Source organism: Cladophialophora bantiana, assembly GCF_000835475.1.
Source record: "Cladophialophora bantiana CBS 173.52 unplaced genomic scaffold supercont1.16, whole genome shotgun sequence".
Classification (NCBI taxonomy): domain Eukaryota; kingdom Fungi; phylum Ascomycota; class Eurotiomycetes; order Chaetothyriales; family Herpotrichiellaceae; genus Cladophialophora; species Cladophialophora bantiana.
This window is the reverse complement of record NW_015971590.1, coordinates 112327-139515: the sequence shown is the minus strand read 5'-3', so window position 1 is coordinate 139515 and position 27189 is coordinate 112327. Positions and strand designations below refer to the sequence as shown.

General features: G+C 52.7%; 8 protein-coding genes across 8 annotated transcripts; 3 read left to right on the top strand and 5 right to left on the bottom strand.

Moving 5' to 3' along the window:
* Positions 1–100: 100 nt before the first annotated feature.
* On the bottom strand, positions 101–1772 carry Z519_09631 (serine hydroxymethyltransferase, cytosolic; the record flags this gene model as incomplete). Its single annotated transcript, XM_016767352.1, has 4 exons — positions 101–1064; positions 1145–1509; positions 1566–1661; positions 1722–1772. 4 exons carry the CDS (start codon positions 1770–1772, stop codon positions 101–103), a joined length of 1476 nt encoding a protein of 491 aa, XP_016616144.1.
* A 409-nt stretch (positions 1773–2181) lies between these two features.
* Z519_09630 (uncharacterized protein) lies at positions 2182–3291 on the bottom strand (the record flags this gene model as incomplete). Its single annotated transcript, XM_016767351.1, has 2 exons — positions 2182–3068; positions 3144–3291. 2 exons carry the CDS (start codon positions 3289–3291, stop codon positions 2182–2184), a joined length of 1035 nt encoding a protein of 344 aa, XP_016616143.1.
* A 241-nt stretch (positions 3292–3532) lies between these two features.
* On the top strand, positions 3533–5502 carry Z519_09629 (uncharacterized protein; the record flags this gene model as incomplete). The annotated part of the gene is made up of 3 exons (XM_016767350.1): positions 3533–3542; positions 3597–3892; positions 3937–5502. 3 exons carry the CDS (start codon positions 3533–3535, stop codon positions 5500–5502), a joined length of 1872 nt encoding a protein of 623 aa, XP_016616142.1.
* A 910-nt stretch (positions 5503–6412) lies between these two features.
* Z519_09628 (uncharacterized protein) lies at positions 6413–8244 on the top strand (the record flags this gene model as incomplete). Its single annotated transcript, XM_016767349.1, has 2 exons — positions 6413–6424; positions 6562–8244. 2 exons carry the CDS (start codon positions 6413–6415, stop codon positions 8242–8244), a joined length of 1695 nt encoding a protein of 564 aa, XP_016616141.1.
* Positions 8245–12324: 4080 nt separating this feature from the next.
* Positions 12325–15513, bottom strand: Z519_09627 (uncharacterized protein; the record flags this gene model as incomplete). Its single annotated transcript, XM_016767348.1, has 1 exon — positions 12325–15513. One exon carries the CDS (start codon positions 15511–15513, stop codon positions 12325–12327), a length of 3189 nt encoding a protein of 1062 aa, XP_016616140.1.
* Positions 15514–16350: 837 nt separating this feature from the next.
* Positions 16351–17786, bottom strand: Z519_09626 (metacaspase-1A; the record flags this gene model as incomplete). The annotated part of the gene is made up of 2 exons (XM_016767347.1): positions 16351–16376; positions 16436–17786. The coding sequence occupies 2 exons, from the start codon at positions 17784–17786 to the stop codon at positions 16351–16353; spliced, it is 1377 nt and encodes a 458-aa protein (XP_016616139.1).
* Positions 17787–20373: 2587 nt separating this feature from the next.
* Positions 20374–22209, bottom strand: Z519_09625 (T-complex protein 1, eta subunit; the record flags this gene model as incomplete). The annotated part of the gene is made up of 2 exons (XM_016767346.1): positions 20374–22082; positions 22161–22209. The coding sequence occupies 2 exons, from the start codon at positions 22207–22209 to the stop codon at positions 20374–20376; spliced, it is 1758 nt and encodes a 585-aa protein (XP_016616138.1).
* A 1030-nt stretch (positions 22210–23239) lies between these two features.
* Z519_09624 (uncharacterized protein) lies at positions 23240–25463 on the top strand (the record flags this gene model as incomplete). The annotated part of the gene is made up of 4 exons (XM_016767345.1): positions 23240–24039; positions 24143–24565; positions 24670–25123; positions 25230–25463. The coding sequence occupies 4 exons, from the start codon at positions 23240–23242 to the stop codon at positions 25461–25463; spliced, it is 1911 nt and encodes a 636-aa protein (XP_016616137.1).
* Between the last annotated feature and the right edge of the window lie 1726 nt (positions 25464–27189).

Here is a 27189-nt window from a genome sequence, read left to right as displayed (position 1 = left end):
AAATCTGAGAGTCCATGACCACATTACATTCATCCCACCAGAAACGCCAAATGACCATCGATCATGACAATTCAATTTCTTTTGGGGGGGAATGCTCTCCTTACACCGGCAAGGGGAAACTTGAAGCCCATTCGGCAATCTCAGCCCTCAACTTCAAGATCTCGTCCACGGTCTCGCTGCTCACTTTCTCCTTGAAGTCCTTCAACTTGTTCGCCTCCTTGGGCAGCTCCGACTGGATCTTCTTGCAGAGCTTGATACTGGTATCAATGTACCTCGCCACCCTCTTGAAGTCTTCTTCCCCAAAGCCACGCGATGTCATGGCGGGCGTGCCAATGCGGATACCACAAGGAGTAAGAGCCGACTTGTCTCCAGGGATACTGTTCTTGTTGCACGCGATGTTGATCTGCTCCAGCACGGCTTCGACCCTCGCGCCATCGAGGGACTGCGGTCGAAGATCCAAAAGGACCATGTGTGAATCCGTCCCGTCTGCGACAAGCTTGTACCCCAGATGCTTGAACTCAGTTTCCAGCGCTTTGGCGTTCTTGAGCACCTGTTCCTGGTACGCGCGGAACTCGGGAGTCGCCGCTTGCTTCAGGGCGACTGCCAATGCGGTGATTGTGTGGTTGTGCGGTCCGCCCTGATGACCAGGGAAGACGGAGAAGTTTATGGGCCCCTCGAGATCATAGAGGGTTTGTTTCCCGGTCTTGGGATCCGTGCTGCGGACGCCCTTGCGGTAGAAGATCATTGCTCCCCTAGGGCCGCGGAGGGATTTGTGGGTGGTGGTGGTGACCACGTCGGCGTATTCGAAAGGACTCGGGATCACGCCTGCGGCGATCAATCCGGAGATGTGTGCCATGTCCACGATCAGATACGCGCCAACTTTGTCTGCGATTTGTTTCATGCGGGCGTAGTCGATCAGGCGGCAGTATGCGGAGGTTCCTGCAACGATGCACTTGGGCCGGTACATCAGAGCGTTCTCTTCGAGACGGTCATAGTCGATGATGCCGGTCTCGAGGTTGACTCGGTAGGGGAAGGTCTCGAAGTAGGTTGAGACGGCGGATATCCTAAGTCCTTGTTAAACACCGTGCTTCCTCAATTGCCGCATATTGTTGGCTTTGTGTGGGTTTTTTTCGTTCTTGCTTACTTTCTCTGCGCCGTCTGATATCCATGACTCAAATGCCCGCCGTGCGGCAAGTCCAACCCCATCAAACGATCGTGCGGTCTCATCAACGCCTGATACACCTGCAGGTTCGCCGGGCTGCCGCTCAAGCACTGCACGTTGACACCCCACTTCTCGGGGTCAAGGTGGAACGCCTTCAAGGCCCGGCTTTGGCAAGTGAGTTCGATGGCGTCGATGAACTGGTTGCCGCCGTAGTAGCGAGCGCCCGGGTATCCCTCGCTGTACTTGTTGGACATGGGGGAACCGAGGGCGTCGAAGACGGCGCGAGAGGTGACGTTCTCCGAGGCGATCAGGATGATGGACTCGCGCTGGCGTTTGATTTCTTTTTTCTACGCGGATAACAGCGTGTGAGTGCCGAGTGATGTCGAGGGCAGACGAAACGTACCATGATCTCTGCGATCTCCGGGTCCGATTCGACCAGGGGCTTCTCGAGCATCTGCGTAGTCGAGCGGGGGCCAGTCAGTAAAAGCGCAATCATGCTCTAGTAGGGTGGCAGTAGTGGTGTGAGACAGCTCTCTTTTTTGGGTTCTGTAGAACTTACTTCTCGATGAGTCTGCGAGAGGGCATAGCTGCCCGGAGCTGCGGAACCCATGGCTGTCTGTTAGGTTTGTAGAGAGAGGTCAACGCCTGTGTGGAAATGGAGAGCTTTCAGAGGGTGTGTCTGAGAGGAGGAGGGGTCCAAGAGTATAGAGAAAGAGAACAGGAGAAGTAGGGAAGGGCCGAATGACAGATATGGACCGGGAGACTTTTTTTTCTGCGTGCGAAAGGTCCCCGCGAGAAGTGTACTTGGTATTCCGCATTTTGGCAAAACACTGCAGGGGTCAAGGGTGGCGGGCAAGAGGGGTCTTGGTGAATGCTACGGTGGAGCATAGGGATCACAATGCCGCTTTGGTTCAAGCTATACCGAAGTACATACAAAGCGCAATCGATGCACGCATCCATCGCCTCCAGCACAAGGGAAATCTATCAGCCGGCTCATCTTGCTCATCCTTCTACAGCACCTACTCATCTGCCAGCCTCCGCTTCTTTTTCTTCTTCTTCTCGCTCGAGGCTGGCGTGTCTGCACTCCGCAGCTTCTTCTCCGGACTCTTTTCGTTGCCTGCTTCTCCATTGGTCTGTTTCTGTCGCGCTTTTCTAGACTGTGCCGGGGGAGACGACGCCTCGTCGTCGAAGTCGGGTGGAACTTGCAATGTATCACGCATCTCCACATCATCTGGTCTATCCTCTTGTGTGGGAGAGACTCCATAAGGCATATACCGCATCTTGAGTCCTTCGGGTTGTTTTCGGATCTGTTTGGGCGCGCCAGTCTGCGTCGCCGTGAAGACCGCCGGCGTATCTCCCACTGACTGGGATTTGGAAACCTCTCGCATGGAGAAGCTCCTTTCAATCTTCCTGGCGCATTGTTTGTACTTTGCGTCAGAGCCGCGAGGCAGGAGAATGACATTGTCCTTGGACGGTAGAGCGTGCATGCCGTAGTCGACGCCATTCCGGCTCAGGATCGGTCGTCCTCTCAGCACCGCCTCAATGTCGAGCTCTTTGATGGAGTCGATGGAGACTGACTCGGGTACAGAAATGTGCCAAATTTGCTTGTTGGACAAATCGCCAAACAGATCCATGTCGGATGCAAAGTCCGATGCCGACCACGTGAGCGGTTCGTAGCCTTTCGGCGGTTTGAAGGGCTTTGGAGGGATGCTGACTTTGTCCCTGGTAGCAGTCCTAGCTTTCTTGTTGGATGGAATCTCTGGAGTTTCTGGGGACCGTCTCTTTCGGCTAGACGAAGAACTTGACGCTGAGTCCTCGTCTGAGTCATCTTCCCCATTCTCTTCGCTTGACTTCTCGACTCCTGGTTCTTCTTCATCCGTTTCCTCTTCCTCGTCGGTATCGATCCCTGATGTTGTTGTGGCGGATGACCCTTCTGACGGTGGCATATTTCTCCTCTTCCTGTTCAAGGAAGCCTTCGTACCATTTAGAGCCTCCAATGGGGATGATTTCGACTTTGATATTGCGGTTTCCTGCTCAGATGGGACTTCATTTTCGTCTTCGTCACTTGAATCGTAGACTCGTTCTTCACTCAGTACGGTATTCCGTGCTGCGTCGACGGTCCTGCCCATGGCTCTTGAGTGTACAGATGAAGAGCCGTATATCCAGAGTGTAGCTAGAGAAAATGAGATAAAAAAAGTTGGCGAAAATTGAAAAGGTGGATTCCAGGCACAAGTCTTTGACAAGTCAAACGAGTGAACTCTCGGAAACAACCGGCGCTAAGACATTAGTAAAAAAGCTTGATAGAGGGTTTTCGTTCGGTCACCAAGTGACTTTTTGCGCTGTGACTGTTGTCTCTTCATCTGCACATTTATGATAGCTAGTACGTTAAGAGCACCTCTCTGCAAAACCCTGGAATCTGCTGACTAGGAATCAGATGGTGGACGTCTCAGCGCAGTCGCAAGACGGCGGCTCTTGCGGGAGGTGCAGTCTACAGCGTCAAGTCCGAGTCCTGCGACAGTAGCACCAATCCCAGAAGCCAATCTGAGCGAAACTACATGTACATCCAAAGACCAGGAAGTAGAGAGTGACGGCTCGTCTGCAGATGAGGGACTACAAAGTCCCAACCAGTTTGCAACACTGGTCGATGCTTCTGCCGTCCATTTTAGCTCGAGTAGAGAAATCGAGCAACTGACTGACAGGTCAGTCAAGATCAAACTGTCTCGAGGCCAGGTATGATGAGACCGAGCACCATGAAGTTGTACTGACTTCTTTAGAAATGTGTTGTGTTGGGAACATACACCCTCTGGGTCAAACAAGGATCCATATCCGTCTACGGCGCCATTCTCAACGCCACGACGGCTGTTTATCGTGTCTACGCTCCCGTTACACATGCACTTCCCTCGATTGAAGCTGTGAGCTCGAGTGCCGAACTTCAGCTTGAATCTCTTGATGATGGGATTAGAGATCTGCCGTACGTCGGACAGAGAGGAATGTGGGTTCCATTTGGTGTCAAGCCGTCCACGTCGTCTTTCTATGTCCTGGGCCATTCGTTCGACCAGGATCCGAAGGCCCCCAGACAGCTGAAGGAATTGGACATCACCTGCTGGAAATCCCTGCTGACAGAATTCTCCCGCGCTGACATAAGTCAGCCACGAAGAATTCTCATATGCGGCAGACGTTCATCAGGACTTTCGACTTTGGTTCGGTGTATCTTCAATCGATTTCTTGCCAGACAGTTCGCTGGGCCAGATTCTGCTCGCCAAAGGGGGGTCATACTGTTGGATCTAGACACAAACATGCCAGAATTTGCTCCTCCGGGAATGATCAGCCTGGTGCATATTGTAAACCCCGTTTTTGGACCACCGTTCGCCAACATTCTACCACCCTACCGAGAAAGATCCAGCCGGATATTGGCAAAACATTTTCTTGGCGACTTAGAAACACGAGATTTGGTCAGTTGGCACATTGATCGAATCTCTGGATTATTGGACCTTGAGCAGAATCGTCGTGTCGAATTCGAGGGCGCCCCAGTCCTTGTTACATGTCCAAAGTGGCTGAATGGCATCGATAATACCAGGGCTGGCGAGCTCTGGATGAAAATGTCTCCATCAGATATTGTTTGTCTCGACTCTGGCCCAATGTCAACGCATCTAGGGCCCTGGAAATCATTAGCAGAGATGGGGAACTGTCGCATACACCAGATCCCGGCTCTGGTGTTTGACAAGATATCTCCAGTACGGGAGCATGACCTCCAAATGCAATCATACTTCCACCTGAGACACACACCTATCAACCACCCGTTCTGGGACGACACTCCTGTCTTAGCGACAGCACAAGGGTCTGTGGCACTGACATACGCTGATGATGGGGCAAAGATATCGGCGATCGTTCTGCTAGGTGGTCATGTTGCGCCCGAGGATACCTACGATGCGCTCGAGGGAAATATTGTTGCTGTGGTGGCTCTCAACCCGCAGTCCGCCACAGATGCGGCATGTGACCTCGGTGCGACCGGTGCCAACAGCCACGACGGCGATCGAAGCGGGATATATCGAACGGAGGAAGACCTGCCTCTTTGGCAAGAGCAAGGCGAACTCGAAAGATCCTTTCCGTTTCCGGCAGAGCATTCCCGTTGCTTGGGACTCGCCATGGTGCAGAAGATCGACATTCCCAACAGGAAGATCATTCTTAGCAATGCAGCCAACTTGCAGGTGCATGAAATCCAGGAACAAGATTCCCATGTGGCGCTTGTGGTGCCAAAAGCAACGACAGACGGGAGATTTAAAACAGACTGGGCGCAAAGGGAAATGCACATCAAGAAGAGCGACAGCCAAACAAAATAAGCCGAAGCTTCGTACCGTAAACCGAAGATCCCGTCGAGCCGGAGCAGACAAATACCGACAGCAAAGCGACTGGGCAGCAGGAGCAGAGCGCATACTAGTTGGCATCGTTGGTACCTCTTCCGCATGGATAGCGTCACAGTGGTAGTACTTGGTACATTAGACGGCACCAGAAATGCATGTGGGGAGGCCAGACGAGTCCTTGTATGGGCAAATAGGTGAGAGGATTATTATTACTCGCGGCCGCATCGCCCCCAGTTGCCTCGATCGCCAACGCTGGCTGTCATCGAGCCGGACCTGATTGGATGCGGCCGAATCCCTAGAATCCATCGCAAGTGGCGGTCTGAAGCCCTCCTACGAGGGTAGAGCACTCCAAAAAGGCCAGACCATCATGACTGCCTCACTTATTCACTCATGACAAAGTCGACGAGACCACAGTAACTCCAGCTGTTCAAACAATATCTTCTCTCTTGCTCGCTGTGAAAGAGACGGCTGCGCTGTTCTTCTTCCTCTCGGCCCCAGACCATCTCCTTCGACCTCTCGACTTCGTTGCAAATAATCACACCAATCTCCACATGTTCCAGACCCGCGGTTCCAGTTGACGGTTAGGTTGCTAGGTTTTCTCCCTCTGATCGAGCACACGAGCTCTTGCCCTCCTTTAGATCACCATTCAGCCCTCGAGGACCTTGTCGCGACTCCAACTTCGCCTGCGCCGTGGGCTGGAGTGATCCGACTTTTCAGACAATCGATTGTTACCCTCTAATACAGGCACTCATGGCTGGCCCCGCCTCAGCCCGCTGCGTCCGCCTGCGAAACCGAAACATGCACAACTTCCGCCTGCACAGACTGTAGCAGAGTTTGTGGCTACGCTGAGAGCAAAAGAGACAAAGAAAGAGAAGGTGAGAGGTAGACCATGGACTTTACAGTAAGTATTGTCGCGGATATACTCTCAGCCTGCTTCGTCAACTCTTCAGGGCCGGCGTATGACTTGGCCGTTTCTACCGGCTGTTGCCAAAACACCGCTGCGCGCTGGCTCCAGATCGACTAACGCTCCCTTTCCAGCTCGCCCTCACCCATTTCTGCGAGGCGCATGGGCCGAAGTCCGTCCTCTGCACGCAAGTCCTGCCGCTGGAGTGTGCATTATGCCTTCCACCCTCACCTCCCCTGAGAGCCTCCTCCTCCACCGAATCCTTTACCACCCAGGTCCACAATTCCTCCCTCGAGTCTTCGCAGAATCTCCGTGCGCCGCCGACTCTGAGTAAAACAGACACGAATTCCACCTGGCCTACCGACCTTTCCGGCGCGTCTACCGCGATCGACTCGGAAGCAGAGCCTGAAAGCCCTACCATCGAGAAGCACCCCCTCTTCCAGACAGTTGACCAGACACGGACGCTGTCCTCACAATGGCGTTATGGTCGGAACCAAGACGAGACCTGTGCCAGCTGCAGTTTCTCCGTACCCAAGGCTGTCGCAGAAAAGCTTCCTGCCGGTGCACCGGGTAGCAAGAGAGCGGACAACCCAAATAACGTCAACACAGGGGCGCCAGTGCTGAGATCAAGAGAATTTGTCTGTCTTCGAGAGAGGAAGAGAAGGAATAGCAGGCTTCACGTCTCTGAAGACTCCAATCCGTCCTCCTACGGCTCATCGGTTACATCATCCTACGACTCCCACGCGACGACGTCGCATACACAGTCTCATCGATCTGACGAGTGTCACGACCACACCTTAACATACCTCACCTCCAAGTCTCCCGCCGACCGGGAGAGCTATGCGCAACTACGTGCTTCTGTCATTCGGACTCTGTCCTGTGAACTCCTGCCGCGAGGGATGTCCGACGGTCCTTTCTGCTTTGGTGACTCTAACACAGGCTATACCATCGCATACGTCTTTCGGCTTACTGATCCCAAAGCCCGGGGTCGACGGCGGGCGTACGCTTTCCTCGCTTTAGCGGGCAAGGATGCCAGTCGCGCGTTTCAGGCATGTCCCATGCTATGGGAGTCATTTGCCCGGATGGCAAAGGGGATTGAAGCAGCGGCCCAGCAACAACGGTGCAAAGAAGAAAAGGAGGCCGAATCTCTTGATGCGAGCGGCAAATCGACCGCGAGGAATTACACTCCGGTGTCGTCCTTCTTGACCGCCCGCACTGTGGACCCAGATGGCCACCCGCGGCGTGTTGGACAAGCCACGCCGCGTAGCCTAGCGGAGATCGTAGGCGACGAAAACATTTTCACATTCCTGCACCAGTATTTTGTCGCCATCCTGCGCTGCCTCGGCGAGCGCTTTGGTGGGCCGCCACTAGCAGAAAGTCCGTTGATCTATCACTCTACGAGTGAGGAGGTACCGCGGTTTCGCAAAGCAGATGTCATCCGAGAAGACAGAGAGCATGGCGCCAATCGTCCTCTGGATCTCGCCGACTCGAACCACTCTGACAAAACTCATCTTGAGAGCCTAAGAGACCAAGATACGACGCCCACACCGCAGTTGTATCAGAAGAGTTCCAGTAAGACTTGGCCATTGCAACAGCCACAACCCCAAGAGACAAGAGTGTCCAAGGGGAAAGATAAGGCAAAGGAGGATGCAATGGACGATGTTGATCATGCAAAATCAACGGCAAGGAAGGGTACAAGAGAAACGGACAAGCCCAAGATGTTCGCCAATACTAATATGACCTTGAAGAAGCTGAATCCGCAATGTGCCATGCCCATGGCCGTCACTGAGACGGCACAGAGACAGGTTGTCGTATGACATGTTTGAGGGCGACTGACAACCACGCGGGAGAAGGCCGGCGCAACGGAAGCGAGCAGTAGATTAATCCGCGCCAGCGATGGAGGTTTGATGAATACGTGATGGCCTCACCCGTGATACTCATCACGGCGGCCGAGCCGGAGAAAGGCTCCAGGGATGTGTTGTCTGGCGTTGTTGCGCCGAGACAACGGCGAAAGGGATGGCAGGGAGCTGTTGCCCCCTTGCATGGTATTGAGGAAACGGCATTTACATGGGGCGGCATTTTGAGTGAGTTCTGCACGCAGCACGACGACGACGATATGTATGCTTTTTTCTTCTTTCTTGACCTGCACTGAGCAATGTTGTCTTGTCTTCTTTCAAGCAAGATGATACCACGATACATCGAGTTGAATGATCCCTCTTGTGTGTGTGCTATTTTTGCGGGGGCGGACATCGTGTACGTTACGGAGAGCTGTATGTGTACCTTCGGAAGTTACATCCCCCCATATACCTAGGTATGTCCCTATGTATCTACCTAGCGAGCTGTTCATGTACCTAGCGAGCTAGTGAGAGGGTAGCTAAAGGCAGCTATGATTCAACCAACCCGCGACTATTTTTGTATTTTAAAAAAAAAGGGTAGTTGCTGCATGTGACTAGAGGCTCGAGCTCGTTTCTACCTGGACCGACTATCGATGAATCCTTTTCTTGCTCCCCGTTATTATAAAACCATGTCCGCCGCCCAGGTTGGACGCGGTAGTCGATTGACCGTCGGCGTATCTTTGCTTGTCGAAAGCATCGGCTTGATCGTGCAATGCACTCGGCGGCCGTGCCTGCTAGAGGGGCGTTGGGTAGGCCGTCAATGAATCTCGGTCTCTCTGGAGAAGCTATTGCGATGTCTTGCACTGTTCTGGCACTGCCCGCACGTCGGCCCATTTTGATCACACGGTTTCCTCTCGTCAGAATACAGAGCTCAAGCGGTGTTAGGGAGAACATGGCTTGATTTTGCCACCATCTCGGATCATTGTGTCGGCTATCATCATGGTTGTTGTCGACTGTCTTGTTGTATGTTCAACGCTTCAGCCCCGTGGTCAAGGCAACCCAGGCGCCATTGACGGGGCTGGACTTTTGGATTATGTTATGTATGGTTGCGGGTTCGTCCGCGGGCCTTTGATTCACAACGAGCTGCTTGAGCTGAAGTCATTGATGCGCAAGATGTCTAACAGTAGGCCCTGCGCCTTTCATCCTTGCCTTCAGAAGGAGATTAGTTGGATCGATGCTGCTACAGGCCACTTGTAAACTGTGACCCAGTAAGGAACGATCTTCGTACTCCCTACTATACAACCTGTTCATTGCCAGGCTCTTGCGGTGCTTGCTCGACCCCTTCAGATCTCGCCACAACGGTTACTCTCCAAACCCCCACTTATTACGGCCAATATGTCAATAGCAAACTCCAGCGCTTAGCCTCGTTGTGATCAACTGGGTTGGTCACATGCAGGAAAAGCCTGGAGTCTCGTTACGAACCTCTGTCGAACCAATATGTTTGGTTGCGGACAAGACAGCTCCGCGGGAAATGCGGACGATTTGCTGAGGGCTGGTTTATCTGACCTTCCCGCACAAGCATTTCACCCTTGAGGTCTGCCTCCTAGGACGCAGATCGAAATAACCCTCTCGAGGACGTTGACCCCGGATGAGTGGCGTCGGGAGCGACGTTGTCGAAATCAAAGATTCAAGACCGGGTCGCTTGCCAGTCATCATGGTCCATTGCTGCAGCCTCCGACGCCCCAGAGATGTTCATTCCTCTCCATCAGAAAAAAGAATACGGTGCTCTAGGGGCTGATGCAAGCTATGTTCCTCCAATTCGCCAGTCAATGCCGTGGTGGCATGCTGCACTTTGCTTCCTGGCTTTGATTGGCGTCGCGGCCTCCAACACACATATGCCATGTGATACTCTGTTATCGAAAGATGATATATTGAACCTGCCACAAGGGAGGTGAGCGTGGGGGGATACGAAATACACTGCATTCACGAAGCGAGGAATTCCTTGCTTGGTCCTGTTTCGATTCTGAGGCCACCATTCATGTTCTTCGCTCATGGATGGAGTATTCACTTGACGGTCACCTCCGCCGTCCGACTTCAGTTCACAGCAACGCTTGCGTCTTGGCCGATTCTTGGATGGCGAATTCATTCCAACGCAGTTCTCCTGGTTGCTGAGAGCTTCCTTCGGATGTCCTGGATAGGTTCGCCTACTGTTTCCCTGTGAGCCAACGAGCATTCCTCCAAGTCCTGGAGACACATCCCCTTCATGAAGTTCTGCTGATATGAGGATCCTTTCCCAGGGCTGTGAGAGCAAGTACCATGAAGGGCAAATTCTGAACCGAAGTCAGCGGTGCTCCCGCCTAGGTTCGTCGTATGTCGTACGAAACACCCTGCTCATCCCGGCATGTGTAGTCTCAGTCTCTTGTTGCAGGGTTAGACATCAACTCCGGCCAAAGCATATAAGAGAAAAGTGAAGATGCTGCTCAACGGGTGCCGCCGAGAATTCAAAGGGTACACCGCATTGACCTATCTTCGCCATGGAGGCCAGCACCTGATTCACTAGCCGAAGCAGTCACCAGACATGGGATCTCAAGTGGTGGGCAGCTGCCTTGCTCCTCTACTTGTACACAACTAAGCGCCAAAGTCATAACCTGAAGTCAGTCTCTGCCACTGATTGTGCCATCCGCCAACGGAACTTGCCAACGAAGGAAACCGTGCATATCCCAAGCAAGCGAGCGCATGGCCTAGGGTGGGGTTGTGGAAGCAGGGCGGGTCAGAGCGATATTAATGTGCGATATCTCGCACTTCCTGGTCAATCCCTCCTCTCTCCCTCCCTGTCTTCGTGTCTCCCGTCTTCGGATAACCCTCGCATTCACTCGTGCGACCTTCAGACCTCTCGCCCGTCGACTCAGACGTCTTAGATTTTCCTACCGAACAGACTACTTACTCCACCTTTTTCCTCTTCCAGCACATACCAAACAGCAAAAAGCGAAAGATGGAACCCTGCACAACCTGCAGCTGCTGTTCTGGCGGAGCCTGCTCGGGATCTTGCTCCTGCAAAGGCTGTGGCGTACGTTACAACCTTTCCCCTGACTCGTGCCCTTTGCTCGTCTTCGGTCTCGTTGCTGCGTTCTTCCCCATGGATCGTCACGCACCTCTTCTTCGCCTCGATTTGGCTGAGCCGTCAAAGTGCCTCCTTTCTTTGTCCCACCATCACGACACGAGAGATCCGTCTGCTTTAGTCGTTGGCTGACTTCACATGACAGCATTAAAACAAGAATGCCCCCGTCCATGATATCCATTCCCCCTGCCGGCTGCGGTCCACTCGTCCCTACCGGCAAGATCTCCATCTCCTCTCGGAATTGCTGATCAAGGGGGAATGTACATGGCGTGCGTTTGTTTGCGTGTTGCCTGTTACCTGATGGGATGAATCTGGGTTGTTTTGTCAGCGAGCTGGCTAGATGTAGAGGGCGGAAGGGTGAGTCACGTCAACACCACCGAGGAGCCTCGGCGGGTCTGAGCAGAAGCAGGCAGTAGGTCGACTGGAAGAGATCGGAACGGGATCCTGGTTCGGAAGTGCTGGAGTTGGAGGTCTGGCAGACCAGAATGGAAAAAGAGAATGCCAGGGCGAGCAAGGAGCCTTGCTTTGTCCGTATCCACTCCTTTAGAAACTTACAAGTATATCAATCTTACCACCGGCAATCTGCACTGGGACGCGACTAGACGTTTCCCGTCTTCTCCGTCTGACGATTTCGTCGAGGAAGATGCCTACCATGGATACAGTATATCCGAGTATATCCTCAGCGACCAACCTTGACGTCGAGTTGCTTGTCCAGACCTTGGGCATGAAAAGTACCTGACTGATGCATCAGATAGATAGGATCTGGTGATATACATATATATCGTACATTAGACATCGTGTTGTAGATAGACGCTCTGTAGAGACCGAAACGCCCACGCTCGTAAAGTTCATTGTCATACCCCATCAACAAAAGTTGTAAATCAAGGTGCCGCGTCAGCGATTCCACGAGAATGTTCCCACGCGGCTGTCTATTCTCCTGTTCCTTATGGATACAGATACCCCTTCTCAAAATAATTTCCATACATGTCCACCACGCCTGTTCTGCCCTTGGGTGTCGCATTTCTGACCACTTTGATCTCTCCCTTCCAATGTCCTTCAATGAACTTCATGTCGAGGTCATTAACCTCACCATGAGTTGAGCCACCGGAGGGTGTTTGGTTCCCTAGTTTGGCTGATGCATTTCCATTCGTATGGGCATGTGCATATGCGAGGGAACCTGGTCCAGCACCATGGTCGAAACCATATCCATACCCTCTCGGTGCAGACGATGAGAGTCCATTGCTTTGGTTGGTTAGACCACTTGATCTTCCCGTGCCGCCGCCTCCCCGGCTCAATCGGTACCGCGCCAATTCATCTTCGTAGGCCTTCTTTCGCTCTCTTCGCCACGCAGCAACTTCCGCGACAACATCAACTTTCGGTTCTTGCTCCAGCTGCTGGACAGGATTGGAAGTCGGGGAAAGCATCGAATCTCTTGATTGCGGGCGCAACCTGCTGTTCACGAGCATGGGCGACACCGGTGCGCCTTGCATCTCAGCCAGGAAATTCCGCACGGTTCCATTTCGCTGAGACTCATTCGAGCTTCTCCGATTCCGGCCCAACGGTAAGTTCCTCGGGCTACTCAGAGTCCCATGGGAGCCGCCATAATTCATCGAGAATGGCGACAATGTACCGTGCCCGTGGAAGCTACCATGTGGACTGCTGGAGCCACTTTCTGGTGTCTTCTCTTCGGGGCCCAGCAAGATCTTATCATCAAAGTGCGCCGTGGGGAAATACTTCTCTGGATCATGTTGGTAGATACCACATTCTGCCTGTTCTTCGCCTTCCTCTCCAAAGAAACTGAAGTCATTCTCCGCGGCAGACCAAAGATTCTCGCTATCCCGGTCCCCTGTCGAGGATTTGCTCATGCTGATACGTTGGCGAGAATGCTGCCACCTACGCTGCTCGCCGGTATTCGGGTTGCTCGGGTCTTCCATCTCAAGGATGATTGTGCGGAGTGCGAAGAGCGATCGTGCATGTTCTAGTTCGGCGATATGTCGGGCTCGGCCCGGCGGGAGAGAATAGTCCGTCCTCGCGAGGAGTCGAGCCAGTGCAGCTTCATCAGCGCAAGCAGAGATGAAAGCCTTGAGTGCAGGGACCACCGGTGAGGATTTCGGCACTGTTGTAGGCACATCGGTGAGGATTAATGTTCTCAAGTGGGGAAGTACAGCAGGATGGAGACTAGTTAGGTTCTGTACCGTGATGGTCGGGATGGGTAAACCGGGGCTGGTCATCTTCAAAGACAATCCCGGGGGCCTCTTGGCTAGCAGAGTCTCTATCCGCGATTGGCGATGGTGCAATGCAGCTGGAGTAGTTGAGAGGGACGCGTTCGCTTGTGGCACGGGAGCTGGGGCGGGTGATGAGGTCGGGGTCTCCGATTTGGTTGGAGCGGATGTCGGTGCAGGCTTGGTCTTCGGAGTAGATGGCAGCACCAGTGGCTGGAAGGCCATGTTATTGGGGTGAGGCGTCATGGGAGACACTGGAGAGAGGATCGATCTCGTGGTGCTGTGCGTTCCTGTCTCGTCAGAAACCTCCGAGTCAGTGACGGTGGCCCGATCTTCCTTCTCGGAATCGTCAATGCCCCCATTGACTACCTCTGGGGCATATGGTCCTTCGCCTCTGATCGGACTGTGGTTTTCGACGACTGGGCTTGCTACCTCGGGCTTCTCTCCAATTGGAGGGCTGAGGGCAAAGTAGATCACATCACCAATCAGTTCCGCTCTAGGTGCTGCGGGAGTAGCATCCAGTTCGAAGATTTGATCGGGCACTGGCATCTCCACCGCGTAATGGGCAGGAGCCGGGGCCTCTGCTATTTGCCGCTCTCGTGCGGGAAGCTCTGCGGCAAGTGGCTCAGATCCCGCAAGTTCGACTGACGATGCTTTGGGTTTGATGACCGCCGGGCCGGGATCGAACTTTGCAGTGACCAATGTATGGTCAATGCGAAGATAGGTCAGATTCTTGCTGGCTGATCTTCCAAGCACAGGGATGAGCTTCTCAGCACCCGGGAACCGGACTTCATCAATATAGCCTGTAGGGGAAGAAAGTGATTGAGTCCGTGCGATAGTCTTGACCGTGTCGACCGAACCTCCGTCGAGAATGTGGAGGCGTTCGGACTTCAGGAGGCTTGATAGACCTTCGACGGATAGCCGATTGCCTGATATGTAGAGATGAGTCAGGCCTCGATGAGGAATATCCTCAAAAGCCAGTCTGCCGGTCAGAGGTCTAGTGAGTTGCTTAAGCAACTCATGATCGAGTTCTTCACTTCGAAGAGTATCTAGGCTGAAGAAGTCGGGGCCAGGGGCCATACCTACTGGCCAATCTTCCACGTTGAGATACCCTGACTGCACAGCATCCGGTGGTAAAAAGCATGCTTGCATCAATGATCGAACGGCCATGTCGGTCAAAAGGTTGTCTCGGAGATCCAGCAAACGGACTCGGATCCCAATTGCATTGGCTAGGACTTCAGCCTCTCCATCTTTAAGACCAACACCCCGCAGCTTCAGGACCTGAAGATCTGGCAGATAGGATAGGGCTATCAAGACCGCAGCATCTCGAGCGGGTGAGGTGTAGGACAGGTCAAGGTAAACCAGACTCGGAAATCTTGGTAACGCATTCGCCAGTGCAGAAGACGTGGTGTTCGGCTCACTCGAGGCTAGCAGTAATTTCAATCCATATGTGGGAAATATCTCTGCTTCTTCAGTCGACAATCTCCTGCCAGCACTTGTACTCCTCAAAGCGTTGAGGCTGTGGTGATCAAAGAACGGCAGCTTCGTGACAATGAGACTCTGGAGGTTGGGAAGGAACTCGAGAACGTCGCGCAACCAGGTAGGATTTGGACCGCCATAGATCTCGCTAAGAGCGGGGGGAAGATGTAGAGTATGAGTGAGGCTTCTCACACTTAATCTGGCTTTGCGGAGGGTTCGCTTGAAGCGGGTGAGGGCGACGTAGACGGCGTCATTCTCGATACCAAAGTGGGAGGCAGGGTCACCCCAGAGGAAGGGCACAAAGATGGAGTACCATTTTCGGGATACCAGGCACGCCGAGCACAGGTCGCTAGAGGAGATCCAAGGCGCGATAATCGTCCATGCCTCGCGACTGACTGCGCTTTCGTAGGAGGGAGGGACATCGGGCTTCATGGCGGTGGAGATGCGGTATCACAGTGTGTCATGGTGAGTGACGCACCGTGCGAAATTGAAGGATTCGAAGTTGAAGGACGCACAACGGCAGCTATAGATCTCCTCACTGGGGATGTACCAAGAAGACCAAGAACTAACGGAGGCAGCGCGAAAACAGTGGACGCAGTATGAATGGATGTCGAGGCTCGGGACGAGTTGGGTGGTAGAGGGCTCTAGCGTCGTATCGCCGCATCATCGTGGCGAGGAAGCGTCGTTGGTCTCACGTGCAGGGTTCTAGAAGGTATCCCGGGCAGAGGTAGCCTGGCCAAGCCTAGAAACAGGCTAGCCCCATGCAAGTGCGGGAGAGTCCAAGGCTCCCTGGGCACCAATGACGCCCGAGAGGTGCCTTGGATGACTCTCTCGAGGCGAACTTGGGGGGCTTCTCATGCCCATCATCGCCCACCACTCACCATCCGGTCACAGGCATCAACAATAGGCCCTCAGTCCACTTTCATGTCGACCGGTCTGGGGGATTCGGGTTGGGCGGTTATGTAGCATTGTCCCCTACATTTATTGGCACATGATTCTGAGGATTTGCGAATACGATCAGATCAAGGCTCATGGTGTGCCACTGTCGTGACAGCAGATGTTCTATAACCACTTTTCATTTCCTACATTATTTGCAGCCCCAGACAAAACTCGGGTGGGGTTCATGCCGAGCACCTTTGCAGCCTCATCCAAACAATGTACCCATGTCATGCTATACAAGAAGAGCGCCATTTTGCGCTTTGGCCGCCAACCAAGTGAGAAAATGAACAAGGGCTCCCATGACTCCCCTTGGGTATCAATATCTTCCGTTTACATCACATAGAGTAGGTCGGTATCTGCAAAGGTTCCAGTGTCAGTAAATTGCACGACGGAGCGCTGGTCAACGGAGACTTACTCAGTGGGTGTGAACAACTCAGCTGGGGCTTCTGCGTATATTTTGTAGCCAGTTCGTCTCGGATGCTGTTTAACAATTGCACATAGCTCTGGTGCGGATTCTTCTTCAGCGCCGTCACAAAAGCCCAGCTCATGGCTCCCGTGGCTTCGCCTCCAATGTTGGCATCCTGGCTGGTCTGTTCGTCTTTACTGCCAGACCACATGATCACGTCGGCAGGGCTGGTCTTGGTCTGCTTGTTTCGTTCGTACGTGGCATTTCCATTAGCAGCCCTCTTGAATAACCCCATCGCCGACGAGGCCATCCCGCTCAAATCACCACGAGCATATGATGAAACAATCGACAAAAGGCCTTGACCTGCTTCCTTGGCCAAGTTGGGTTCTTTGAGGACTCCTTGGGTCGAATAGATATATGGAAGATCGAGGGCGGATCCGGAATGACACGAGTCAAAAATGGCGGTGAGTCGGACACCGGGCTGTAAGGGTTTGACCATGATACGATGCATTTCGTCGTCGACGATATGACCTGCCGTCCGGAAATCCACAGGATAGATCACCTCGTCATAGCCGTCTTCTTCATCTCCGTCGAGATCGGGAGTCTGGCCGCCGTGGCCGCTGTAGTGAAAAAACAGGGAGTCGTTGGGCCGAGCGTCCTTCACCAACCAGTGCATGGCTCGGAGTATGTTGGCTTTGGTCGGCTGTGACATTGGGTTCTGCTGATCATCGGTCAAGATGACCATGTCTTCTCTGGCATAGCCAAAGTTCTGATTCAAATAGGTGGACATGTTCTTGACGTCGTTGATGCATCCTCGGAGTTGGCCTCTCTGACCAAAGTAATTGATGCCTATCAGCAGCGCCTTGCGTTTTCCTGTGCAGTTCGAGTACTGGAAGCTATAGCCAGGAGGGGCTCCGTGACCGAACTGTTGCGGTGCCGTGGGAGGCGGAGGAGGGGCTTGGTGGTTGCCTTGCGAGTAAGAGTTGTTGGCATAAGTAGGCATGCCCGGTCGAGGACCTGCACAAGCTAAGCGATGTGGCTTCACCTTTAGACATGAAGCAGACATACCTGGATAGCCGTTTGGCTGAGGAGGAGGAGATCCATACCCGCTATATCCGCCTTGTTGTGGTGGAGGAGGATTGTTGTAGCCATAAGGGGCCACCTGCGGCGGGGGTTGACCGTAACCACCAGGAGCTCCGTAACCTTGAGCAGGATATGGCTGAGGCGAATGTGACTGAGGAGGATAGCCTTGAGAATAGCCCTGGGCAGGATATGGTTGTGGTGAGTGTGATTGAGGAGGGTATCCATAACCGCCGTGCTGTTGCGCACCGTAGCCGCCAGAGCCTGGATAGAAAGACATGGCTGCCGACGAGCTCGATAGGCGAGAAAACGAGGATGTCGAGTTGTCGAGAAAGGGTCGGGTTGTGGTTTTGGGAGGCTTCTTTGAGGGTAGAAGGATACAGTGGATGACCGAGAAGGTGCCCTGAGGCGGCTTGTAAGACGAATTTGAACTTCTGGAGATAGAATTGGGCCGCCTCGCCGCGCCCCGGTGGTCAGGGACTTGTTTTTAGTTTATCGAAAAGGTGGAGTCGAGGGGTTGACGTGTGTTCGTATTAGCCGAGTCAAACAAGCGAGGAGGTCACCAGGGTTGGCCCAAGAGATTACAGAGTACGAAGAACGGAGTACTCGGTACAAGATGTTGATTGTTGATGCAATCAGGTGGATGATGGTGGCGATGGATGGGTTGACGAAGGTGGCAGTGGTGGCAGCAGTGGGCAGTTGTGGTTGATGAGCTCCAAGCTTCGATGAAGCTGCGCACCTGCGCTGCTACTGACCCCCTTCATCTATCAACCCGTTTACTTGTCATCCAGCATCACAACCACCACACAAAACACCACCCGCCCGAAAATCCGTGAACTAGCTGACGCATGCTATGGCTTAGGTCCCTTTTGGTCCCTTGGTCCTTGTCACTCTTTGGCTCTTTGGACCCCGGCTCGCTGGCCATCTTTGTGGCCTCGGTTAGCGGGGATTTGGCTACGCCCAGTCTTTGACTCGGTACCGGGGTTTGTTTTCGACGAGTCCAGCCCTTGCCGTCCTCCTTTCCCACCTACCATCTACCTAAGCACCAGCCACCCGATCGAGAAGGCGTTTGTCCATACAAACATGATGATTCCTGAAACAGCCTGTACCCGCCGAGAGCTATCCCTGGGCCCCTGCAGCTGGTAACAACATCAAATCGATATGGATGTGTCCATAGGGAGACTGGCAATACGCGGCGTCTAGGAACTCAATCTTCCTTGGGCGAATGGAGCTGAGATACATTTTGGTCATTGCACTACCGAGAGGTCACACCTCACATCCTTGAACCCACTCTCGTCTGTCCATCAAGGAGACCTCTCCACAAGTCATGTCAATCATGGCTTTGCCAGTATCTCCCGCTCATCGGTGACCAGTTGTCCACGTGGCGTACATCTTCATCCTCGCGAGACCTATCCGCAGGCCAGCTCGTCTCTACATGCAGCATCAGCAGACGCTTTAGGAACTGCCATCGTCGGTTACTGCTAAAATGCTCCTTTCGTGCATTTGAGATCAGCCCGCCACAAGCACTGATCAGTCACAGCCTTTTGCTTCATTGGCTATAGACCTCCAGGGCTGAGGGGATTGAGGTCAGCTTTTATGCAGCTCCCATCAATCACAGAGCGTCAGCATCTGCAGCGTGAACTACCGCCAAATCGAGATCTTGGCTCTTGTCTACACTCCCAGAAACAAACACGAAACAGGTGCAGCTCGGCTGGATTGGGAAGCTGCAGCCCTCACCGATCACACCCCGGCTCACTTGGGTGCATCCGGTTCAGCACCACCCAATGAGGCGGTGGCCATTTCCACCTCTACCCAATGCCATGCTACTCGGGTTCTTGGTCGGGCTTTGCCAACTCCAAAGACCTAGAAGATGAGCCCATGGCTTCGATGGGATCGGCATCCCCGCGAAGATCACGAACGCTTAGCCACCGCTTCCATGTGCACGGTCAACAAGGTTTGGCCTGTGGCTGGTGGAAGGATCTAACTGTATACCGAGTACAACACGTGAGATGCAATGGTGCCTTTCGTGACCCAGCTTGACAAACAACAGTGCTCTTCGAGGCACGGAAGTCTTTGGGATTGATTTCGTCCCGTTAGCCAGGTGGAACCAAGGGGCAGACGCTGCTGATACGATCGATGGACAAAAGTACAGGAGGCCCCTGATATGTCGCTAAAGTGAGGTGGCGTAACGCTGTACAGAAGCCGAGTATAATTTTCCCGGCGCCTCACGAGTGGTCCCAGCGCCATGGTGGGTGGGCTAGTGAATTGTGAGAGGTGAGCTGCATATCATGACTTCGAGGATGTTGGTTTCGAGGTCTTAACTTCTAGGTATTCACGAGGCTGACATCCCTCACCAAATCTCTGCCCTTGAAGACGCGCAGCGGATGCTTCGCGAGGCTTCCTCAACGAACTACTCTTTATCATACCATATCAGTCACTCACAGGTATCTGAGATTTCGTTGGCACAGATGCCTTCACTGAAGGCATTACATACTCGGTGCTGGCCGGTCGGAGCTTCCATGTGTTCCAGTCTTTTCGGCGCCCACTTTGATCGTGCTGGATAAGTGCAACATTCGCTACCACCAACACCGGAGGAAGCTTATTGACTGAAAGATTCCATCAACTCACGGTGGATCTCTTGGAAAATGTTTTTTGGTTGGCAGTACTCTGTATATCGTTCCCAATTGTCGAGACGAGTCGAATCTTCGGTGGTATCATGCGTTCACTCCTTTTTCATTTCTCATAGGTACTCATGTGCTTGCGCCGCAGGCCCGCGTGCATGGACCATTAAATGCCCGCTAAAGGGAAGCCGATGTAACTGTTGACTCCCATCGTCCAAGCGCACCTCTCTCTAGACCTTAAGCTCTTCACCTTCTCGGCATCCCCCTTCCCCTCCCTCTCAATGCCCGTTGTGCTGCACCAGGGGGCAATCCTCTCGCCGGCGCCTGCGGACCTTGACTCTCCTCGTTCTTGATTGTCTCGTCGACACTCAGAATCAGACATGCTGCCTCCACAGCTGCTGAAACGGCATTGAACTTGACCAGGGCAGGTTCCCAGACAAACGCATCCATGTTATTCCGGACTCCTTCGTGGTCAAAGTCGACGCCTGCCCAGGTATTTCCTTTTCGGTGTTCCACCCGCAGTCGATTGAGGATGTCGGTGGCGTCGAAACCTGCGTTGTCGCACAGCTGTCGCGGTATGCACTCCAAAGCCTTTGCGAATGCCTTTACCACAGCCTGCTGCTTGTGGGGGACATTCTTGTCCGCAAATCTGTGCAAGTACCCTGAAATCTCCATCTCGGTGGCACCACCCCCGGCCACAATGGTATGGTTCTTCAGGGCCCGCTTGACTATCATGATGGCATCATGCAGCGACCGTTCGACTTCGGCAATGAACTGCTCGGCCCCACCTCTCAGAACCAACGTGCATGTTTTGGCCTCCGGACAGTGACTGAACAGGTTGTACCGCTCACCACCAATTTGGCGCTCTTCGAACAATCCACACGTCCCCAAATGCGACGGTAAAATGTCGCTGCAGGTACTCTGGGTGACGGCGCCCGTTGCCTGACACACACGCTCCAGATCGTCAGACGCAACACGCCCTGCGCAAAAGATATCCCTATCTGCAAAATACTGGGTGGCCAGATCTCCGATTGGTAGCTTCGACAATACCACCTTCGCACCCGTCTTGTAGAGTGCCTCCATCTTGTCATAAATGATTTGCCACTCGGCATCCACTATCGCCTGGTATTCCGACACCTGATCGATTCGTACCTCTGCATTGTCCTTCTCTGCCTTCAACTCCAGTTCAACGTTCAGACATACGATTTTAGGGTTCTTGAAAGATTTGGGTTGTTGTTCGAAGCCCGCGTAGGAAAAGGTCTTTTTGAATGCAACGCCGTCGACAAAGAGAGAGTCTTCCAAGGCGCCACCGGTGATTTTCTTGATGCCGATGAGTTTCTCGTTCAGGTCGTCTTGGTCGAGGCTAAGGACGGCATCGACGACCACTAAATATTTTTCCTCTTCGTCAGCGGATCCAGATTTATTGCCACTTTGCAATGCCAGAGACCTGGGGTAAAACTTACTCTTCGTGAAGAAATCCGCATTCCGATGAATAAGTTTACTGCTCATTGCCGTGGCCGCCAGTTTTCGCAGTGTCTCCCTCTTATTTGCGCCATCGTCTACACTGACAGCAATCTCTTTGATCTTGTTTATCGCCATGGCACTCGCCCTCCTCAGTCCCTTGACAATGGTCTGCGTAGATACTCCTTGCTCGACCAGCTCTTTCACTTCCTTCAATATTTCTCCCGCCAACACAACGACCGAGGTGGTCCCATCGCCCACCTCTGCATCTTGACTCCGCGCTATGTCGGTCAAGATCCTTGCAGCTGGATGGACTATGTCGAGCAGGCGCATGACTGTGGCGCCATCGTTCGTGATTGTCTGTTTCCCGCTGGAATCAACGAGGAGCAAGTCGCCACCGTAAGGGCCTAGGGTGCTTTTGATGGTATTCTGCACGGCCAGGCAGGCGTTAATGTTGGAAATTACCTGGGGCTTGCCTTGAGAGGTGTCGGTGCCTGGTTACAATGCGTGGTGTGAGTAAAGGTATGGAGCAAATGGGTAGAGTGTCAGTATATCGACACGGACTTGCTGACCTTCTTTGAGCACGATAATCGTGGGTGTCTGTCCACCGAAGGCCGCCATATTCTCTTTCTCAACTGTCTCCAACGGCGTGTAGAAATGTAGCGAGCACTCACACGAGATGTTTTCTGGTAGGGAACTTTTTGAAATTCACGAGTGACGCAGCATTAGTGCCCGATGTGCAGTTTCTACGGTGGGGTTTTGCGCTGGCCTGCTCGCCTGGCTTCTCAAGCTTCCACCTGCCTCACCACCCCGCTGCTTCGTTTATTCTAATCACAATGTCAACCGCCACTTCGAGCCCGCATCTTCCAGTGGATGGATCACTCTATTACCAGGAATTCTAACTATCGACGGCCTAAGACTGGATCTTTTTCAAAGGCCGTAGCGATCTATGTCCCTAGGAGTCGCTCTCCAGATGGGAACTTAGAGGCGTGGCATAACACGTGGTCATGCCGACGTCTATTGTCTTTCCAGGCGAAGTCTTGATCATATCGACATAACCCAGATTCCAGAGCGCACCCTCGTGAAGGAAAAGCTTGTCTCAACGACTACAGACACGGCTGAGGGCAACTCAAGCTTTGGATAGAAAAAAAAGGGGGAAGAATATGTCAACCGAGTAAGTTGTGGCTTGCGCGTGGCAGTACTAGCGAGACCCCACGGGACTCCAAAAAGCAAAGTGCGTCCGCAGTGGCTGCATTCAACCGTTCTTGTGGTATCTCCTTCGAAGTCCCATTTTCCACACGGGTATCATCTCACGCTATAACGATGTGGCTTTAATTTCAGCATCCAAAAGAGGACATCAAGCAGGCGCTTTTGTTTCGATACAGCCAGCCTTGACCACCACCATTTTATCGGGGTTATTGCCGGCGATGTGTGGTCGCGTGGTGGTCGTGCCCTTATGGAGAGAGATTAAAGTATTCACGCTGACCTTGCTCTGTTTTCATCTAATTCTTGTTCTTTTAGCCGGCCTTTCGAAATTTTGCATGAGGGTTGCACTGTATTTCGCTTTCGTCTTCGTCAATCATCAATTATCCAACAGACTCTCTTTCTCTCTTTCTCTCTCTTACATACTCGCAGACGGCGGGCTCGCACCATGGCCGTCATGCCGGCTAAAGAAACTGGCTTTGTGCAGATGAGAGAGCTCAACAATTCCGAGGCGTCATTACTGAAACCACAGCGAGACCGAATGATCCCCACAGCCTGGCCATCCGAACCGAAATCATTAGCCAACAACCCGTTCAACGAAATCATACTGGACATGTACGATGTCTGCCTGTGTCTCATCCCCATCGCCCTCATGGTCAAGATTGGCCTATGCCTTTACGCCGAGAAGCAGGATAGCTACAATACTGCCTACTTTATAGATGAAGTTAGCATGTTGACCACTTATCTCATTCGTTTCAACAACCAGCTCGCAACTGCCTTCACAATCGTCTTCGTCTTAATATTTACAACTTTCCTGAAACGATTCGCGTTATGGAGGGCGCAGAACGGAGAGTACGTAGCGAGACTCGAGCAGTACCAGGCGAGCATGTCCTTGATCAGCACTTTGCGCTCTATTCTGGTTTTACGCGCGTTTGACTCCATCAGCGTTGGCCTGGTCATCTTGTGGTCTTTCTACTACCTTGGAAGCCAGGCTAGCAAGGATAAGTATACGTACCAAGCGTGTGGCCCTTATTCGAACTTCACGATTGCATACCGCAATTCTTCAGCTCCATCAGCATTCCAGAACGTGAGCTACACAGAATATCCCTCATCATTTTTTGATACTATGAACCTACAATATGGCGTCTACGTTACCTCTCTACATGAATCTCTATCTCAATTTCAATCTCCAACTTCATCTGACTATACTGGCGGGGCTCTAGTGCCTTTTGGCTCGTATTCAGCATGGTAGGTCTTATAGCGATTTGATAAAGTTGACATGAAGCCCTCTCTATCCCTTGCCGCCTAGAAGCTCGACATCGGCTGACAGAATCTGCTCGCTGCGTTTCAGGGACGACCCTATCGAGAGCTGGCAGGACGTTTCCAAGCCTTCGGAAAACGAATACACTTCCTTTGCCGGCTACTATTCGTTGAACCTGGACAGTTATGAGTCTTCCACATTCGTTGGCGACTACAATCTTGAAACGTCTTTTTTACAGGCGAATTGCTCCAGTTTGACCTTACTGCCTGCAGCGCAATTTCCTAATGGCACGACCAAGTCAACTTTGCTCGCCATGAACATGAGCGATTCTTCGGTGATCCATGAAACGAACAATTACACTAGTGGTCGGAATTTCACCATTTCTGCGCACCACAATTCATCTGTGGTCGTGCAATGCTCTTGCACCATTGCCCGGAGATATGTTGAACTCAAGGTACACTGCAACGGTCTCAGTTGCAGCGCCCGCAAAATCAGAGATTCGCGCAGGCCGCAGTGAGTGGTACCCCGTTCTCTTCTTGGCTCAATCGTGAGCCCCTGAAGGGTGCCTTGATACATGGAAATCCGAGTCGTAGTACCTGCTTACAAGTGGATAATAGCCCGTCGGAAAACTCTACACCATTTGATGATGATATCTTTGCAGATCGGTTCTTTCAGTCTCTTCTCTCTGTCAATCAAGTCACCACCAAACAAGCACTAAATTGGCAGGCCGTCGACGACTGTTTTTTAGGTAGCACCGGCGACTATGGTGAAACCCTTACAAAGACAGAAATTCTCGGCAATTTCAGCCGTGCCATCACTTTCCAAATCAGCGTTGGTGCTACCCAAGTCCTCAACACATATTATTATGCATCTCAACTTCAAGGAGAGGACCCGACCTTCCTAGACATTGATCCAGAGGACATCACAACCGACCCTCGCTTCACAATAACACATATGAGAGGTGGCGAATACAACCCTAGGTACGCCACAAACAAAGTTTGGATTGCTTTCGACTTCCTCTCTCAAACTGTCCTGCTGGCAGCGGCAATTGCAGCGTTCTGGCTGCGCAAGGTACGTCATTTAAAATAGCACATCACGGCAACTTATGCGAAGGCTTTTGATACTCTCCCGTATAAGGACGATAGTCGCTGATAAATTTCTTTTGACGAAACATCAGAACACCATCGCGCCTGATATCTTTGGCTATGTAAGCAGTTTGACGAGGGACAATCCGCATATAGACCTGCCAGACGGAGGCACGACGCTTGGCGGACTGGAGAGGGCAAGACTCCTCAGGGACGTCAAGGTCAGGATTGCCGACGTTTCTCGAGACGGCGAGGTGGGACATGTAGGACTTGTAACGGAAGCAAGGGAAGCCGATATGCTCAGCAAAGGAAAGGTATACGCCTGAGCACACGTGATGAGGCTATGATGAGACTTTGTGGGGAGTGTCGGCAGGATATGAACTATGGAAATCATGCAAGGAAATTTTCTTTTTGTATCGAAACGTCTCCCTTTCAACCCCCTATGAGGGACTTGGTCATTCTCTCTCCGACAGCACGGCGGCTCCTTTGGCTCAAGCCGCATTTGGAGACAAGTTGCACGGTCTGGCACAGCAAAACAGGGCTGTAATTGACGCACAAGCTGAAAAGCATTGGTCACCAAATCTTATGATTACCGTCAAGCGAAAAAAGAGCACAACATCAAGTGGCCTTGTTGTCACGCACCTGAAAACCCCGGATACGAAAAGGCCCTAAACTCGGCATGGAATTTGGAGACAAGGGTCCCGCTGTTCAAGTGAAAAAAGCTTTCAAAAGCAACTGGAACTCCCGAATATTCGACATGTTAGACGAGGAACTGGCGACTTTTTTCGAGAACCCGAGAACCCAAGCTTTGCAGATCGGATGGCGATTGGTTTGAGGATTTCGATTCCCACCCTCCCCCCAAACAAACTCCCCCAGTCGCTCATTCAAGGCAGCAACCAACGCGAACCGGCCCAAGGCTGAATTGCACACGAGGGCTAAGAACTCCAGGCAGGCGAACATGACCGTTTGAGCAATATTTGCTAGTGGTCGGTAATGTAATACCACAAAGGCTAGGCGAATGGAAGCTATATATCGTGTATTTGTCCAGAATAAATGCTGGGCGTCACACAGGATACCATGCCAGGGGTTGCGTTGGAGGGTTCTGTGAGAGCAGTTTTTGGGCGCCTCTAGTAAGCATTACTTTGAGACTTAAATTCGATTCTTGTGCTTCTTATCTCAAGCTTCTTGTCTTCAGCTCCTCGGTAGAAGAGGACCCAACAGGGGCCACTACTACGGCACGAGAATTTCCCGCCTTGATTACCCAGTACCTAGTACTCCGGGGAGTCGGTAAGGCTGGACCCCTGTAGCACGTGACCCCGCGGCTTTTACCAAGACCTCGAGGGGCGTCATGGCGCCGCAATTTCGCAATCCTCGTCCGCTTATTATCTCCTAGCAGCAGGCGTATGTAGGGGAAAGACTCCGCGCCCCCTAGCTTCATGCATTGGCCAAGGAAAGAGCAAGTCCTCTATGCACTGTGTCCAACTATCAAAGCTAGCGAGAGATGGGCTGAAGTGCGGCCCTGAGGTGGGCCCAATACCAGGCAGGCAGCCTGGCTCAGGGATGTCCAGGGTGTCCAGGCAAGCTTCAGCAATTCTCACCCACTACCCAGCTTGTCCCTCGAGCGAAAGCTCTGTTGTATTGAAATACATGACTATTTATGCAGCGTCAAGGTCGTACAGGCCCCTGTTCGTGTCGGGAGCGCAGACACGACGAGAGGGTCTGGACATCCAATGTTTGACAGCAACAAGGCTGAGGAGAGTCCTGGGCGAGCCGGGACAAGGGAAACACGACCAGCGGCTTGTGTAACCAGGGGGGTTCGACTCTTCACCGCTTTGCATCCTATGGACTCTTACTACTCTTACTCTGTCATTCTTAAAGTCCGGCTGATGGCGCTGGAAGTCACCCCACCTATCTGCAAGCATGAAGCTGCATGTTGCCGCCAAAAATCGACCAATGCCGGCCTCGCCATACCGCGCCCATCTCGTATAGAATTGGTCTGGACGGGCCAGGAAAGGATTTGGCCCTGGAACCAGCGCGAGAGCGAGTGTGCTC